We start from the raw sequence: 17,423 nt of genomic DNA, 5'->3' as shown, positions 1-17,423 counted from the left end.
AAGAGATGGAAGGATGGAGTGAAAGAGGCTCTAGGGTACTGGAGCCCAAACATTCAAGAGGGAGTGAGAGAATTGCATAGGATAGGATAAATTGGATTGATGTGGTATACAAGGGTCAATCTATTGGCAAAAGGCTGAAGCAAGGCCTATGAAGCATTCAAGTTAAGCCTTGAGGGAATAATCTTTAGAGCTTGGATGTTGATGGTAGGCTCTAGTTTTGGTGCATTTTAACCATGCATGAGAGCTAGAAAGTGGGTGTTTGTAAATTAGCTGTTATTTGTGTGTTCCTAAGGCAGGAGGAGCAGTTGTTTATTAGAAAATTATGTGTACATAGGGGCTACTCATTTAACATGTCCCTTGTTTAAGTCTTAAAATAATGAGTGAATTATAAGTTCATTCTTCTAAATCTTTCTGTCCAGACTTATTCTTACATGATACCAGTGAAGATATATTTTATTCTCTTGCCAAGCCCATTTTTCTCACAAACAAATGCATTGCAGATATATCACTGATTATTCAATAAAAAGTTAGGAATTACGGTAATGCACACATAGACAGTTTGTTGTGAATCATTTAACCCACAGTCTGTAGTGTACATAGTTGCCAGATTTACTTTGTGAATTTATTGTACTAAAACTAGAATTCTTATACAACCATTGCACAAAATGTAAACATTGTGCAGTACTGTATTGAATATTACCATAGACTATATTGGGCATTGAATTAAGAAATTAAAAAAGAGGTTCTTACTGTTGTAAACTTGCATTGAAATGCTTATCCATTCATATTTTGTATGAATGCAAATGCTGTATTATTCATCCATCCAACATAGCATTCGTCTGTGTATGCATCTTCATTCATTATAAACAAACAAATAATGCTTCTCCTCCAAGATGAGTTTGAGTAAGTATCGAAGACTTGATTTTGTAAAACTTTACTAGAACCCTGCTGAAATTATTAAGAAGTGCCCAGCATCTAGTAGTTGTGAAAGTGATATGTAAAACTGGATTTGTTGTTGTGATATGATAGCTGACAAAGCTATTTAATGTATGTATGATTCATGGTGAGGTGCCTGAGGATTGGAGGAATGCTTGTATAGTGCCATTGTACAAAGGCAAAGGGGATAAGAGTGAGTGCTCAAATTACAGAGATATAAGTTTGTTGAGTATTCCTGGTAAATTATATGGGAGGGTATTGATTGAGAGGGTGAAGGCATGTACAGAGCATCAGATTGGGGAAGAGCAATGTGGTTTCAGAAGTGGTAGAGGATGTGTGGATCAGGTGTCTGCTTTGAAGAATGTATGTGAGAAATACTTAGAAAAGCAAATGGATTTGTATGTAGCATTTATGGGTCTGGAGAAGGCATATGATAGAGTTGATAGAGATGCTTTGTGGAAGGTATTAAGAATATATGGTGTGGGAGGCAAGTTGTTAGAAGCAATGAAAAGTTTTTATCGAGGATGTAAGGCATGTGTATGTGTAGGAAGAGAGGAAAGTGATTGGTTCTCAGTGAATGTATGTTTGCGGCAGGGGTGTGTGATGTCTCCATGGTTGTTTAATTTGTTTATGGATGGGGTTGTTAGGGAGGTGAATGCAAGAGTTTTGGAAAGAGGGGAAAGTATGCAGTCTGTTGTGGATGAGAGAGCTTGGGAAGTGAGTCAGTTGTTGTTCACTGATGATACAGCGCTGGTGGCTGATTCATGTGAGAAACTGCAGAAGCTGGTGACTGAGTTTGGTAAAGTGTGTGAAAGAAGAAAGTTAAGAGTAAGTGTGAATAAGAGCAAGGTTATTAGGTACAGTAGGGTTGAGGGACAAGTCAACTGGGAGGTGAGTTTGAATGGAGAAAAACTGGAGGAAGTGAAGCTTTTAGATATCTGAGAGTGGATCTGGCAGTGGATGGAACCATGGAAGCAGAAGTGAATCATAGGGTAGGGGAAGGGGTGAAAATTCTGGGAGCCTTGAAGAATGTGTGGAAGTCGAGAACATTATCTTGGAAAGCAAAAATGGGTATGTTTGAAGGAATAGTGATTCCAGCAGTGTTGTATGGTTGCGAGGCGTGGGCTATGGATAGAGTTGTGCGCAGGAGGGTGGATGTGCTGGAAATGAGATGTTTGAGGACAAGATGTGGTGTGAGGTGGTTTGATTGAGTAAGTAATGTAAGGGTAAGAGAGATGTGTGGAAATAAAAAGAGCGTGGTTGAGAGAGCAGAAGAGGGTGTTTTGAAATGGTTTGGTCACATGGAGAGAATGAGTGATGAAAGATTGACCAAGAGGATATATGTGTCGGAGGTGGAGGGAACGAGGAGAAGTGGGAGACCAAATTGGAGGTGGAAAGATGTAGTGAAAAAGAATTTGAGTGATCGGGGCCTGAACATGCAGGAGGGTGAAAGGTGTGCAAGGAATAGAGTGAATTGGAACGATGTGGTATACCGGGGTCGATGTGCTGTCAATGGATTGAACCAGGGCATGTGAAGCGTCTGGGGTAAACCATGGAAAGTTCTGAGGGGCCTGGATGTGGAAAGGGAGCTGTGGTTTCGGTGCATTATTACATGACAGCTAGAGACTGAGTGTGAACAAATGGGGCCTTTGTTTTTGTCTTTTCCTAGCGCTACCTCGCACACATGAGGGGGGAGGGGGATGTTATTCCATGTGTGGCGGGGTGGCGATGGGAATAAATAAAGGCAGACAGTATGAATTATGTACATGTGTATATATGTATATGTCTGTGTGTGTATATATATTTGTACATTGAGATGTATAGGTATGTATATTTGCGTGTGTGGATGTGTATGTATTTACATGTGTATGTGGGCGGGTTGGACCATTCTTTCATCTGTTTCCTTGCGCTCCCTCGCTAACGCGGGAGACAGCGACAAAGCAAAATAAATAAATAAATAAATGAATAAATAAAAGCTTTTTTTTATATTAGTAGAACACTTTATTTTGCCGTATGGTAATAATCTTCAATGTTTTTGATTAAAACACAAAACAGCATATGATAAAATACATCCGAAAATATTCTTCAGGAATGTATCCCCATTTTATGATATTAAGTCCTTGGTAAAGTTGGCTTTGTAGTGTCACTTAAAGAGGCTCTTTTCAGGAATGCATTCCCTACACATCCAGCCCATTCCCTTCAGTCATGCTGAATGAGCAGTCACTCCTATTGAACAATATACCAACCTATCTAGGCATTACATATGATACACATACGATATTCTCTTCTCAGCCTTAAACTACACAAATTAGATGCTCATTGAACACTAAATGGCATCAGATATAGACAAGAAAATGAATTTCTTGGAATTCTCTGCAAACAATTCATCCACTCCACTTGAAATGTATCCTCTCAAAAGCAAATATAAGAAAGCCGCAAACCACACAAAAAAGAGACTCAGAACAACATTGGCAGGCTAGCACCCAAATCACTCATACTCCTTCCCTGTGGGTACTGCCCACCTACCTCTCTTTTTTTCTTTAATTAGCTCTTTAACATCCTCTTCCTACCATTCTTTCATTACTCTTTCTCATATGCCCACATTCTGTCTCACATACCTCACATTTCATCCATATATGTAAGCCCTACTTCCCTAAGTACCCTCCACTTCCCACCCACTACCCAAGTCTCATTTCCATTTCCTCTCACCTTGTGCCATTCTTGAGTAGTCTCTCTTGGTGTCTGTGAGCAGAAGCCTCTTTTTCAAGCTCACATTTTCACCACCACTTTCCCACCCATGTTGTTTACTCTTTTTCATGAGCCACTACAAAATTTCACACTCTCTTCCACCAAGATGTGATCAAACATCCCATGATTCATCCTGGTATGGAGGCCATACTTACACATCTGGGGTGGTTCTAGCTCTGCATCCTTACTTGACAGACTTGAGTCGAGAGGCTAACTTCAAGACTTGACGCTCTTGCCATACATTGCTGTGTTGGTTCACTTCCCTTCATTTATAAGTATTACTTTGGTGTTTGGCTTCTTGTGTGCCCCCACCACTAGCTGGACCATGCAATGGCCATGAAGAACTCAGTGGTGGGCAGTTTTGATAACTTCTTTCTCTGTATATTGAAACTTTGGAAGTGTCTACCTTCTCATGTCTTTTCCAATAACTATGGCTTGGCACATTTTAAAAGACAGGTTTTTCACTTTATCCAAAATTATTATATACTTTCCCTTGTCTTTTCTTTTTCCCTTTCATAATTCACTGTGCATTTCAATTAAGGCCCATCCTTGATGTTGACTTTTGACCGAGACTGGAGCCTTCAACATAAAATGACTCCCATTTTTGGATCGTCACATCCAGCAATTACTACTTTATGCATGTCATTCAGTACTTTATCCCATTGACCCCTACTCACACCCAACAACTTTCATCCAGGTATACTTATTCTTGGAATCACCAGTCCTCCACAAACAAAATTTGACAAACTATAGACCATTTTCATTTATGCCAGATAACCCATTTCCATATACCTTCAGCTGCCACGTCACCTTCACTTGCATTCTGATTTTCCAGGAATAAGACCTGATCTCTTGCACAGAAATTGCCAAAGCACCAACTCAGCTCATTAAAGTTTTGCCTCTTCTTTACTCCTTTCACTGTGATTAGCACTTACAATCACACACCTCTCTTAAGCTCCAAATTTTTTATGATTCCCATGTAGTAAGATAGTATCAGAAAGAGGTGAAGAATGACTTCACTTGCTCTGATCAACTCAGAGGCTGTAATGTATAATACAAAGGACTTCAAAGAAACAGCAACAGATCATTGTGTTCTTTTGAAATGCACCAAAGTGCACCAAAACCAGAGCCCTTTATCCACAGCTAAGCCCCACAGACCTTTCCATGGTTTCTATTGAACAATTTATGCCCCATGGTTCAGCCCACTAACAGCATGAGCACGTTACTCTTTGCACACCACATTGCTCCAGCTCATTCTATCCCATGCATGCCCCTCACACTGCATGTTCAAGCCCCTACAACTCAGTACATCTTTAATTCTATCCTTCCATTTAATTATAGGTTTACCCCCCCTCGTTCCCTCCACTTCTGACAAGTGTACCCCTCTTAGTCAGTCTCTCCTCATTCATTCTCTCCATATATCCAAACCATTTTAGCACATACTTTTCAGCTTACTCAACATACTCTTCTTACTATCACATCTACCCGTTAAAGCAATGAAAATCCAGGGCATAAGTGGGGAGTACATCAAAACACTCCCTCTTCCTCCAATAGCTAAATTGCTGCTGAGGTTGGTTCATGTTATATGCCAGCACGTCTCCCAGTTGCTACTGCTCCCTAGAGGATGCCAACAAGTGGACACCAACACTATTTTAGGTGGGGTAAAGCGATTAGCATCAGTGTAATTGCCACAGGCCCATTCATGCCACCTTCATTGGTTGGCACAGTATATATAATATTAGGAGACTCAACCTTTAGTATCACCATAAGCAAGAAGTTATCTTGGACAGTGCCATGTCATTGTCAGCAGACTGAAATAAGTATTGTTATCAAGAACCTTCCTACCCCAAAAGGGCCGTGTTTAGCTTACTACCATGTAGAGTTTGGCCATGAAGTTGCAGGATTTTCATAAAAGGAGTCCTGGTGTTTTCTGTGATAATGCTGATATATTGATAATCCTGTATGAGTTTATACAGAGGTTTTCTTACTCTTCATCTCCTTCCACAGAGAACAACTATGGGCTAGCTTGTCTCCTACAGTATCCTTGTCCCCGTCCACAGCCCCAGAAGTGGGACTTGTCGCGAGAGACAAAAGATCAGTGGGAAATAGACCGATCTGTCCTTTCTATGGTAAAAAAATTGGGGCAAGGTTCCTTTGGTGAAGTTTGGCATGGTGAGTCATCTTTATATATGTTGTTAGAAAAGGATAACTAACTTCATAGTTTGTTGCTGAATACTTGTCCAACATTATGAAAAACAATCATATAGATAGTTAACAAGAACTTGAATTTATAGAATTTATTTTCTTAACAGGAATGTGGAATAATTCAGCAGAAGTAGCCATCAAGACTCTTAAGCAGGGAGCTATGAGTCCCTCAGCCTTCCTTGAAGAAGCAAGAATCATGAAAAAATTACGGCATCGTAACATACTCGTTTTGTATGCTGTCTGTACCAAGGAGGAACCAATCTTGATTGTCACTGAATATATGTGTAATGGTGCTCTTCTAGATTTGCTCAGGAATGAAGGCGAACGCAACTTAAAACTCAATGACCTTATATACGTGGCTACACAGGTTTGTCATCTTATTTTGACAAAACTCACATCAACATAAGATAACTGACTTATTTATATGTGGGTTCACTGGTTAAATAGAACATGAGCTATATAAAAAATTTTATTCTGTCATTGGAAAGATCACTTGATACTCACATTCAAATAACACCATAAGTAGGTATTCAAAGCATCAGTAAAAATCACAGTAGGTAGACACATTAGGTAATAGTAGTTGGTAGCAGCAGTTGGAGAAGCCTCTGAAAACAATGCACTGGAGTTGCCCTCTGCCAGTGGCCTGCTAAGGGTGAGACACAAAGGGCTAAGAATGGCACTGGAGCTCTTTTGCCATGGCCACCCCCTTGAGGGAACTGGCATCAGAGATATAGATAAGATAGATAGATAGATCTGATTGCAAACACCACCTGTTAGGAAGGAAAGTTGAAAGTGGGGAGCATGGAGATCAAACGTTAGTGCCATACTGTATTAGAAACTTGTGAGGTATCTTTCGTTACAACTTAGGATTCATCAGAGTATCCCATAATTGATTTGTAATTATATAAACGTTTTGAATGGAGAAAAACTGGAGGAAGTGAAGTGTTTTAGATATATAGGTATGTATAGGTATGTATATTTGCGTGTGTGGATGTGTATGTTTATACATGTGTATGTGGGTGGGCTGGGCCATTCTTTCATCTGTTTCCTTGCGCTACCTCGCTAACGCGGGAGACAGCGACAAAGCAAAATAAAAAATAAATAAACGTAGGACCTTTTTTATAAGGGGCTCCTGCGGCTTCAAGGCTGTAGCAGTAAAATTATAGATTAATTTGAAAATTTGAAATATGGAGTTTGTTAATGAAAATGTACCTATTTTCATCTACTGTCAATGATACAACCTTGCCAAAGGTGACTTTTTTATTTTCAGTTTAGTCTCATACAGGAGAGTCCAGTAGCACTGAGTTTCTCATGCATTTGTACATAGTTGTTGATTATAGAACCCTTGGACTTCACTGAACAGCTGTGGCATCAAAACAGAACAGAACTTTCAATTGATATAACTGCATCATCTTTCTGAGCCATTTCTCAGTGGCATTTGTTTCTTGTTGTTTTCTTGAGATTTTCAGTTCCACTGGAAATTTTTCACTTGGTGTATTCAATTTTGATGTTCAATAACTTGTTTCTAGTTTTTCATATTCTGTTTCCCAGTAATTCAGAGTTAAACCCACCCTTTTGTGGTGTAGGAATTTTTCATTGAAGGATCATTATAGTGATGAGATTATTTACTACAACTCTTACTCAGGGAAACAATGTGTTGATATTCGTGAACATAATAACTTGTTATTTTCAGGTTGCTGCGGGAATGGCATATCTTGAAAGTCTTCAGTTATTACACCGAGATTTAGCTGCTCGTAATGTATTAGTTGGTGAATCTTTGCTATGCAAAGTAGCTGACTTTGGCCTTGCAAGAATAGTTGAAGGCGAAGATTACTGCCCTAGCACCTGTAAGTTACTCCATATTTTTTTCTTTAAGTAAAACCTGGAATGAGGATGTTCACTTTAATGTTGTCTATTTTTTTACTTTTCATGGAGGTGAGGAGTACTCATTACTTTAAACTTTGTAAAGCAGACTGGCTTAGTGCTTCCTGTGTGAAACATTCATTATCATGAAAAAAGAAGAGTATGTATTTATGCAAAATGCAAGTATCTCTATCCCAGAAGAGAGGGCTTCAAGGAAGGAAAGCTCATTTCTATGAATTTGGTTGCAGATTCTAATGAGAAACTACAGATATTGGTGTCTGAGTTTGGGAAGGTGTGTGAAAGGAGAGTGTTGAGTGTAAATATCAATAAAAGTAAGGTTATTAGGTTTAGCAGTGCAAAGAGACAAGCTAGTTTGGATGCAAGTTTAAATGGAGAAAAATTGGAGACTTTAAAGTGCTTTAGATAGCTATGAGTGGACATGACAGCAAATGAAACCATGGGAAGTGGAGGTGAGTCATATGATGGGTGGAAGAGCAAAGGTTATGTGAACACTGAGAAATATGTGGAAAGAGTTCATTATCTGGAAGGGTGAAAATGAGTAAGTTTGAAGGTATTGTAGTCCCATCAATTTTGTATGGGCACAAGGCATGGACTTTAGATGAGAATGTACAGTATATGGTGCATGCATTGGAAATGAAATGTTTGAGTACAGTATGTGGTGTGAGGAGGCTTGATCAAGTGAGTAATGGTAGGATAAGAGAGAGATATGGTGATAAGAAGAGTATAATTGAGAGAGCTGAAGAGGTTGTGCTGAACTAGTTGGACATTCAGAGAGAATGAGTGAGGACAGGCTAACAAAGAAGATATGTGTGCCAGATTTGGAGGGGTCATAGAGAGGAGTAGACCAAATTTGAGATGGTAGTATGGAGGGAAAAAGATTTTGAATGCTTGGGGCCTGAACATTCACGAGGTGAAAGCCATCCCTGGATACAGTGAATTAGAGCTGTGGCCTATGTGCTACCAGTGGACTGAGCTAGTGTATATGAAGCAGCCAACAGAAACCATCGTTGACCTAGTTATGTACAGGGTGCTGTGGTTTCAGTGCATTACACATTACAAAAAAGTTTGCCTAAATAATGCTGAAAGCAAAGGAAAAAGAAAAAAAAAAAGAGATAAATGAAACACTAAGTGAGTGAAGGCTTTTAGCTTCCTGGGTCATTGTTTATGTGTGATGTTTCAGTCAGCCATTGCATAGGATTTTGGTGCCATTTCCTGCTTGGGAGAGGTTCAGCAAACTGCTTTGGATGTACAGTTGTTTTTTTGTTTTTTGACAGCTTTGGACTATACTATCATTATATTTTGTGTAAAGATGGAATATCTTGTATTACATCTTTAGGCTTAATTTGTGGCCAAAGGGTTAAATACTAGGTAGACTGACGTTATATTTAGGCTTTGAGAGGTTTTACTGTGCAGTCACGTAATGAAACAGTAAGTGCAAGAGATGTTAAGATATAAAAGAATTTTACAGATCTTTCATAACCTTCCTGGTAGTGTAGTGTTAGAAATGTATTTTTTGTTAGATGTTTATACCACATGTGAATAATGATATTTTTTTTCTAGGTAACAAATTCCCTGTAAAGTGGACAGCACCTGAGGCAATGTTGTACAACCGCTTCACTATCAAATCAGATGTCTGGTCATTTGGAGTGCTTTTGTATGAAGTCATAACATATGGTGCTAATCCATATCCAGGTATGATATTGTTTGCAGTGAGTACAGTTGGCTTCAAAGATGTTTTTCTGTATTTTGATGTGACAAATTCTATTTTCAGTAAAGGGTAATGAAAAAGCCAGGTACAGTAGTATCTTTTTATATGCCTTTTATCATTGATGGTTACTCCTTTTATGTTCCTGTTGTTGCTGACAAGCAGCTCAAGTGACACATGCTTTTGCTAATCTTCCCTGTTGATGCTTGTACTATAGTTTGGAAATTGATCTACCTGAATTGGAGAGTTAAGCTATCTCCAGTTGACTAGCTTCTGAATTCAATCACTGAAAATTCAAGTTAAGCTCAACTGGTCTTGCTTTGCTTTTGCACAGTGGCAGTATAACCAGTGAGGTCAGGAGGTGCTGCTATGTAGGAGAGCTCAGTAATTGGGAAAAATTAGAATTCAGTACCTTGACAAGATACTCTAGTTTCTTAGAGTATCCAAGCCTCACCCCACCTTCTTGTGACTTCATTAATACACCCTTACGGATGGAACTGAAGGGGAATGCATTGCCCGATTTCATCAGGGCAGTAGTTTTTAAAACAAACACTTGAGTGTAATGAAATTTTAATTTTTTGGACACTCTAGAACCCTGCTGCCTCTGGGAAACATTGTGCTGGAGTTGCCTTCTACCAGTGGCCTGTCAAGGGTGAGGCCCTATAGTCTAGGAAGTGGCACTGAAGTCCACCATCTATGCCCAGGAGTAAAAGGGACAAGCACTTGTGGGTAATGGCTCTGAATGTTAATGGGATGACTGGGGAGGATAATAGAAGAGAGGTTTTGTAGGAATTTAAAAGTTATAATTTGTTAGTGCTGGGATTGCAGAAACCCATATCCTTGGTCAGGGTGTATGAGTGAAAATGGAAACAGTAGTATGAGTTGTGGGTAGGCATGGAAGGAAGATTAGTATGAATGGCAGTGATTGAAAATTATTATGGAAGAGGGAAAGAAGGATTTGCAATTGTGCTGTTACCAAGAGTTTGGGTGGTTGCTACAGAACATGGATGGCATGGAGTAAGAATAGTGTGGGTGAAAGGAAAGGTTAGAATTGTGAAGTATGCACAGGCAGTTGTATATGTGCTATTGATTGAGAGGACTATGCAAGTAAGGATGAAATGAGGCTTTTCTAGAGAACTTTGAATATTGTATGAATGGATTTGAGAAGTTGAGAAAGGTGGTTGTAGTAGTTGATAATAATGCGAAGGTGGGATGTGATGAAATTGGCATAATAGTAGATGGGGATTGCCTGGAGTAAACGAGAAGGGAATTCATCTTGCAGTGTCTGTGCTGAGAATGGATTATTCTTTGCAAAGTTATTTTTTTTTCATCACAAGATGATCCATATATATGTGGTTGAGAAATAATGAAAGGGTTTTATTAACTTTGTGGCAGTGGGTGAAAGTTCGAGAGGAATTTTTGGAGAGTGACCATTTTGCAGTTCTTGTGGGGTTATAACATGAGGAAGAATGGTAAAAAGTGCTTTCAGATGGAAGGATGAACAGAAGCAGTGAGAAGAGTATGAAAGAGCTGGCAGAAAATTTAGATGAAAGTGCAGTAAATGTAGGGATGCAGTCAGGTGTGAATGAGGTGTTTAGAATGTTTAGAGGAAGATTGTTAAAGTTTGTAGAGTTAGTAGATGGATACAAGGTTGTGTGATATGAAAATAAAAGGGGAAATGTGCAGTGTATGAATGAGATTAGAAGTGCTTCTGAAGAGTAAAAATAGACGTGTTAGATTGCTCAAAAGGAATGTACCGGTGGAAGTTCAACAAAGGAGGAGGGAAGAATATAAGTTGTGTAAGCAGAATGTTAAGAAGCCAATAGAAGAAAGCAAAAAATAAATATATGAAGAGTTTGGAAGAAAGTTGAATGCAAAGTTTGGGTAAAATAAGAAATTGTACTGGAAAGAGGTGAAAAGAAGAAAAATGGATGTAAAAGTGGAAGTGAAAGGAAGATAGAAAGAGGATTTTGAAGAACTGATGAATGTGGGAGAAGGTAAGGTAGCAGTTGTTAGATTCATGAGCATGGAGGATGGAAGGAAAAGGATGCAAGTGCAGAGGCCTATAACAAGAAGGGAGATGAAATGGGTAATAATGACATTAAAGTTAGGAAAGGCACCTGAAGTGGATGGGATTATGGCTGAAATGTTGAAGTGTAGAGGAGAAAGTGTATGGATGTATTTCAGGTGTAATTTAGCATGGAAGCACAATGTTGTACCCGAAGATTGGACGAAAGCTAATATTGTTTCTTTATTCAAAGGAAGAGGTGCAAAGGATCCATGTAGCAGTTGTAGGGGATTAAGTTTTTTAAGTATACCAGGAAAAGTGTATGCAAGCGTCTTGATTGATAGTGATGGAAGTGACTGAATGGAGAATGAGTGAGGAGGAAAGGGATTGCAGGAAAGGTAGGAAATGTGTGAATCAGATTTTTACAGTGAAAATGACTGTAGAGAAGTATCTAGCAAAAAGTAAGAAGCTGTATGCAACTCTTAGGATTTGGGTGGTGTGAAAACCTTCTACATAGGAGCAATTGCATGTATGAGTGAATGGAGAGTTGAGAGAGATTCAGTATACATATAGGTGTGAGGCAGGGGTGTGTGATATTACCATGGCTTTTTAACATATATGTGTGGGGATGGAGTGATCAGAGAAGTGAAAGCAAAACTTGGGAATGGGAATGCAGAGATGGAGTGTGGTAGTAGGGTATGATGGTTAGTGACAAGCATGTTTGTGGGTAAGCATGTTTGTGGGTAAAACTTTGTGTTTGCTAGGAGTGTAGAAAAGATGCAGAAAGTTTTATGTTTCATGATATGCGTAAGCATAGGTGATTGAAGGTAAATGCAATTAAAAGTAAAGTAATGGTGTTTGAAAGTAAACTTAGTGAAAATGTAGATATTTTTGTTTTGAAAAACCCTTTTGAGTGAGAAAGTAAAAGTGTACTAAACTGTGTTATAAATATGGAGGAAGAAAGACTGGAAGAGTTGGTAGCTATCTTGCATAAGTTTGGTGATATGAAGGGAGAGATAAAAGAGAGAGAAGCACAAGGTAGCATTGTCACTGGGTCCTTAATGAAGGGTAGAGGTGTAAGTATGGAAGTGAAGAAAGGATTAATGAATAGAATAGTACTCCTGGCTGTGACCTGTGAAGCTGAAACATGGACATAGGATGGGTCGCAGAGGTTAGGAATCCAGGTTGTGGAAATGAGCTATTTGAAAGGAGCATGTGGTATGACTAGATGTAGTGGAGAAAGAAAAGAGGGGATGTATGAGAGATTTGGTATTTCAGAGATTGCAAAAGAAATGAATTATAGAATAATAGAGTGGGTGAAATGGAATACTTTGAGGTGCTTTAGGCAAGGGGAAAAAATGCAGGAAGGGAAATTTCCAAGGAAAGTGCAAGATAGTGTGGTGAAATGGGTCGGTGTGAGAGGAAGACAACCTGTGACATAGGTAGAGTGGAAGAGTACTGGGAGAGAAATAGAAGAATGTGTGGAATGTTGTATGTGAGGGAGGCATGTAAAGACAGGGATACATAGAAACTCTTTTACCATGGCCACCTCCTTGACGGGAGTTCCTGAAGGGAATGGTCGTTGGAGTGTAGTGATCATCACCTCCATAGTCTTTGTATACATTTTAGGATCAGGAATAATTAAGAATTTTTGCTGAATAAGTAGAGTTATAATGTTTAAAGCTTTCATATACTCAGCCTTTAAGTTTTTAGGCCAGTTTGGTAATGTAAACAGCGAACATTTCTTTAAAGAATATAGGGATGGGACAGCCAGGGTATATATCAAGAAACGTAGCATGAAATTTTTGAAAGAGACTTGAGAAAGTACTTTTATAGGATAGAAATGGTGGATGAATGGATTAAAATGACAAAAAATATAATGCAGACAATATACAGAAATTTAAGAAGTTGTATGATAGAAAATGTTCAAGAGACAAAGCTCCATTTGTATAGAACAAAAAGAAGGCCCAAAGGAGGTCAACATGAATAGTACCAGTTTCTAAGTGCTGAGTATCTGTGAAAAGTTAATGGAAAGAAGAATAAGGGATGATGTCATAACTCATAAGACATTAGATCAGTGTGATGATGACAGAAGTGAACAGTTCTTTGAAAGGTGTGAAGACAGAACTACCAGAGGCAGTAACTTGAAATTAAGCAAGAATTCTAATTGAAAAGTTGTGGAAGAGTAGCAGAAGAATGGAATAAACTAAGTGATGAAATGAATGATGATAATGTATAAAAGTTTAAAAAGTTGTACAGTAGTAGAGAAAGTTCATGAGATGTGACCATGTAAGTATAGTTTTTTACTAATAGATTTTTCCATAAATACACATATATATATATCCTGCAGTGGTGTGTTACTAATATCCACCTGCTAGAGGCTACACTGCAAGTGAAAAGTCACATTTGGCAATGCTATATCATTGAGTACTGTCTAGTCAAAGAATGTCTCACTTCAATGGAATCTGTATTTCCCTTCTACTGGAAGTAATGCAGCCTTGGTTTGCAGGAGCCTATAGAAAGGTCCAGGGTAACACCAGGATTCTTTCATAGAAATTGTTCCTGGAGTATTTATTGATTAGAAAAGGTATATATACTCTGCTATGGAATGTGGATTCAAGCTCTTATTTGATTACTCTGAGTTGATTATCATCAGAATGCTTCAGCATTATTATAGCTAAAGACAACAAAATCATGTGGGCGTCTGTGCCAGAGGCACATGTACATAATTTTCAACGTATAAAAGATGAATATTGCTTACCTTTATTACCAATAATCAAGCATCTTTTCACTAGCTGCCATTTATGATTCATACATCTGCTTTATCATCTATGTTTTGCTTGCTTTTGCTCTGTTTTTCGCATTGCTTTCTTTGCTCTTCAGGGATGAACAACCGAGAAGTGATAGAGCGAGTGCAAGCAGGATACCGGATGGCCAAACCACCTCGATGTCCAGATGAATTATACAAAGCCATGCTTCACTGCTGGGACAAGGATCCCGATCACCGACCCACCTTTGACTTCTTGCATCACTTCTTCGATGACTACCAGGTGTCCTCCGAAATACCCTATCGCGACATCCACGACTAATAACAACATGACCCCTGCCTGACCTCCACCCTCTAATTCAGACCCTCCCAGGCCAGGACAACCTGGGTAAAAGACAGTCAGTAAGTTTTTGTAATTGGTCACCCAGAATAAGTAGCTGGGTAAGGTTCATAAAGTGAACCCTAAAAAGTAAACTTAACTTTTTATATGGTGGAGGGTAGCGGTAACTAGAGACACATTTATTCACATTATAAACATCTCCCATGATTTGATAGTTCTGTGATGAGGATGTGAATCCTTGTCATATTAGTATCATATTAAATGCATGGGGCTTTCAAGTGATTTATTCCCACAAATTGCTTGAAATTAACTGAAGTACTGACAAGTCTTTGTAATTCATTTCTCTTGCCATTTATTGGTGGTTATTGATATAATGCATATTAAGCCTAAGTGGAGATTTGATATTACAACAGACACAAAGATAACCATTTACACAGCCCTGAAGTAGTATTAGCATCACTGTACACACCCTTTTCCTGCACCTTACCATATCCCACACTTGCACCTTTTTTGCAGTTGTCATTCTTTATGGCTCAGTTTTATGTAGTATCTTAGCAAGACTGATTTTCTCATATGAAGAAAATTGGTCTTCTTTGATAATCGTATATTAGTATAACTGAATTTATTTACATTACTAAAAATAGGCTTTTGATGAATGTATAAATGATATGGTCTACATGTAATGATATTCACAAAACATATAATCAGTGTATGTTTTTTCATTGTGTCACCCTGCTTTGAATATAGGAATTGGCATACTTTTGAAATATAAAGAAGTATTCTTCATTCTCCATCAGAGTATGTGCTGTATGACATAGATATATATTTTTAGGTTTCGTGAATATGCCATTGACAGGTAAGATAGGCTGATTGGTAAGATATGCACATCATGGCAAGCAGACATTATTGCTTGGCTTCCTATTAGGGTGTTGTGGGAGCTGCAGATGTCCAGGGTGTAGATGGGAGGGTGTGACTTGTGTTTGTCTGAGAAGTGTGGCTTCTCTTGAGTGTATGTTTGTTGGGTTGGAGTTTAAGACTGAGTTGGGAGGGTTATTATTTAATCCTTGTTGGGTTATATCAGTTTGTATTTGTTTTGTCAGTGTTATATGTATTTGTTGGGGGTGGGGAGGATCTGTGAATATAAGTTGTTGAAATGAGAGGCAGGGGTAAGCTTATATTGCTGCTTGGGTGTTGAAGGTTAGTTATGGAGTACTTTGGGTGGGAGGGGTCTTGTACTGTTACATAGAAATGATTGTTGAGCATGTTCAGGTGGGATTGTGTTGGGAGGATCTTTTATTTCATTGTGAAGGTGTTGAGTGTTTGTGGTTGCTAGGCAGCCAGGAATTGTTCTGAGAGCACAGATTTGTGTAGTTTTTTCTTTGTTTTATATGTTTTTTTTGAGGGTGTAAAAGCAGGCAGGTGAGGCACAGTATAGACTGGAACAGATTAGTTGTCTGAAGAGGATGTTGAGGGATTCTTTTTCTAGTCCACATTGGTGCCAGTTAGTGTTCTGAGGGCATTTAGTGCATGTGTTCCTTTTGTGTTCATGTTATTGGTGTGGAGATTGTATGTTGTGTGTGCTGTATGTGGTGCCTAGAATGGTTGGTGTTTTGTTCAGCAAGAGTGACTGTCCATTTGTCTCTCTGCCCTGCTAAAGTTAATAACTTGCTCTTGTTCACTTTTATTTTCGACTTCCTCCTTTCACACACTCTCCCAAACAGTCACCAAAATCTGCAGTTTCTCACAAGAACCTCCCACCAGTGCTGTCATCAGTAAACAACTGACTGACTTCTCGGACCCCCTCACCCACTACAGACTACATACTTGCCACTTTCTCCAAGATCCTTGCATTTACCTCCCTCACCATCCCATCCTTGAACCAATTATATAGACATGGTGACATCACACACACCCCTGCTACAGACTAACCTTCACCTGAAACCACTAACTGTCCTTTCTTCCTACCTCCACTCTTGCTTTACACTCCTTATAAAAACTTTTCACTGCTTCTGATAGTTTTCCTCTTACCCTATATATTCATAAAATATTCCCTCTCTGGATTCATGAATACCACATACAGACTCTTCTGTTTCTCTGCTTATTTATCACACATTCCGTAAAGCAAATACCCAATCCACCCATCCTCTACTACTCATGAAACCACGTTTTTTCTTGCTAATTTGATAATATTTATATGCCTCCAGCTTACTAGTCACCAGTCTCCTTTAGTGCAAACACCCAACTCTGTACCCCCTTGCCATTATATGGTGGCACTATACATGCATTCCACCAATCCTTTGGCACCTGAACACGATTCATACATACACTGAAAATCCTAACTAACCAATCAACAACACGGTTATCCCCTTTCTTCAGAAATTCAATTGCCTTATAGCATTTCATCTTATATAAGGCTTTCACCATCTCTACATTCTTCACCAAACTACTTTCCACAACTCTCACACTTTACATATGTCTGTAATCCAAACACATAACATCTGCCACATTATCAGCAAACACAATCTGCAGTCCATCTCCATTTCCTCCCCACCTTATTACTTCCTGTTACCCCTACCCCATTTGTCCCCTTCACCAATGTTCCATTTGTTCTTTTTTTCTCATACTATTAATCTCCTTCCAAAACATTTTATTCTTTCTTACCCCTACTCTCATTTTTCCTCTTTTTCCCTCTTGACTTCATTCCACCATTCCACTATCTCTTGTACATTTAATGTTGGCCATTCACTAACTTTTCTCTTATTTGCAAGCAACTTTACTTCATCATTCCACCTCTCCCTACCCTTTCTCACCTGCTTGCCTCCTACCTTCT

The 17,423-nt window shown here is 38.9% G+C and overlaps 1 protein-coding gene across 24 annotated transcripts in view; it reads left to right on the top strand.

Annotated features, from left to right (window-relative positions):
• Positions 1-17,423, top strand: part of LOC139751182 (tyrosine-protein kinase Src64B-like) — a 230,376-nt gene that overhangs the window by 202,228 nt on the left and 10,725 nt on the right. For 21 of the 24 annotated variants that reach the window (XM_071666331.1, XM_071666334.1, XM_071666330.1 and 18 more), the window contains 4 exons: positions 5,692-5,856; positions 5,997-6,256; positions 7,583-7,736; positions 9,334-9,465. In XM_071666331.1, the coding sequence (XP_071522432.1) occupies positions 5,692-5,856; positions 5,997-6,256; positions 7,583-7,736; positions 9,334-9,465 (711 nt within the window). Of the gene's footprint in view, positions 1-5,691; positions 5,857-5,996; positions 6,257-7,582; positions 7,737-9,333; positions 9,466-14,369; positions 14,656-17,423 lie in introns of all 24 variants that reach the window. The other 3 variants (XM_071666317.1, XM_071666335.1, XM_071666323.1) reach the window with 2 other exon arrangements.

This window comes from Panulirus ornatus, chromosome 11 (assembly GCF_036320965.1).
Source record: "Panulirus ornatus isolate Po-2019 chromosome 11, ASM3632096v1, whole genome shotgun sequence".
NCBI lineage: Eukaryota > Metazoa > Arthropoda > Malacostraca > Decapoda > Palinuridae > Panulirus > Panulirus ornatus.
This window is presented reverse-complemented; position numbering and strand designations above follow the sequence as displayed.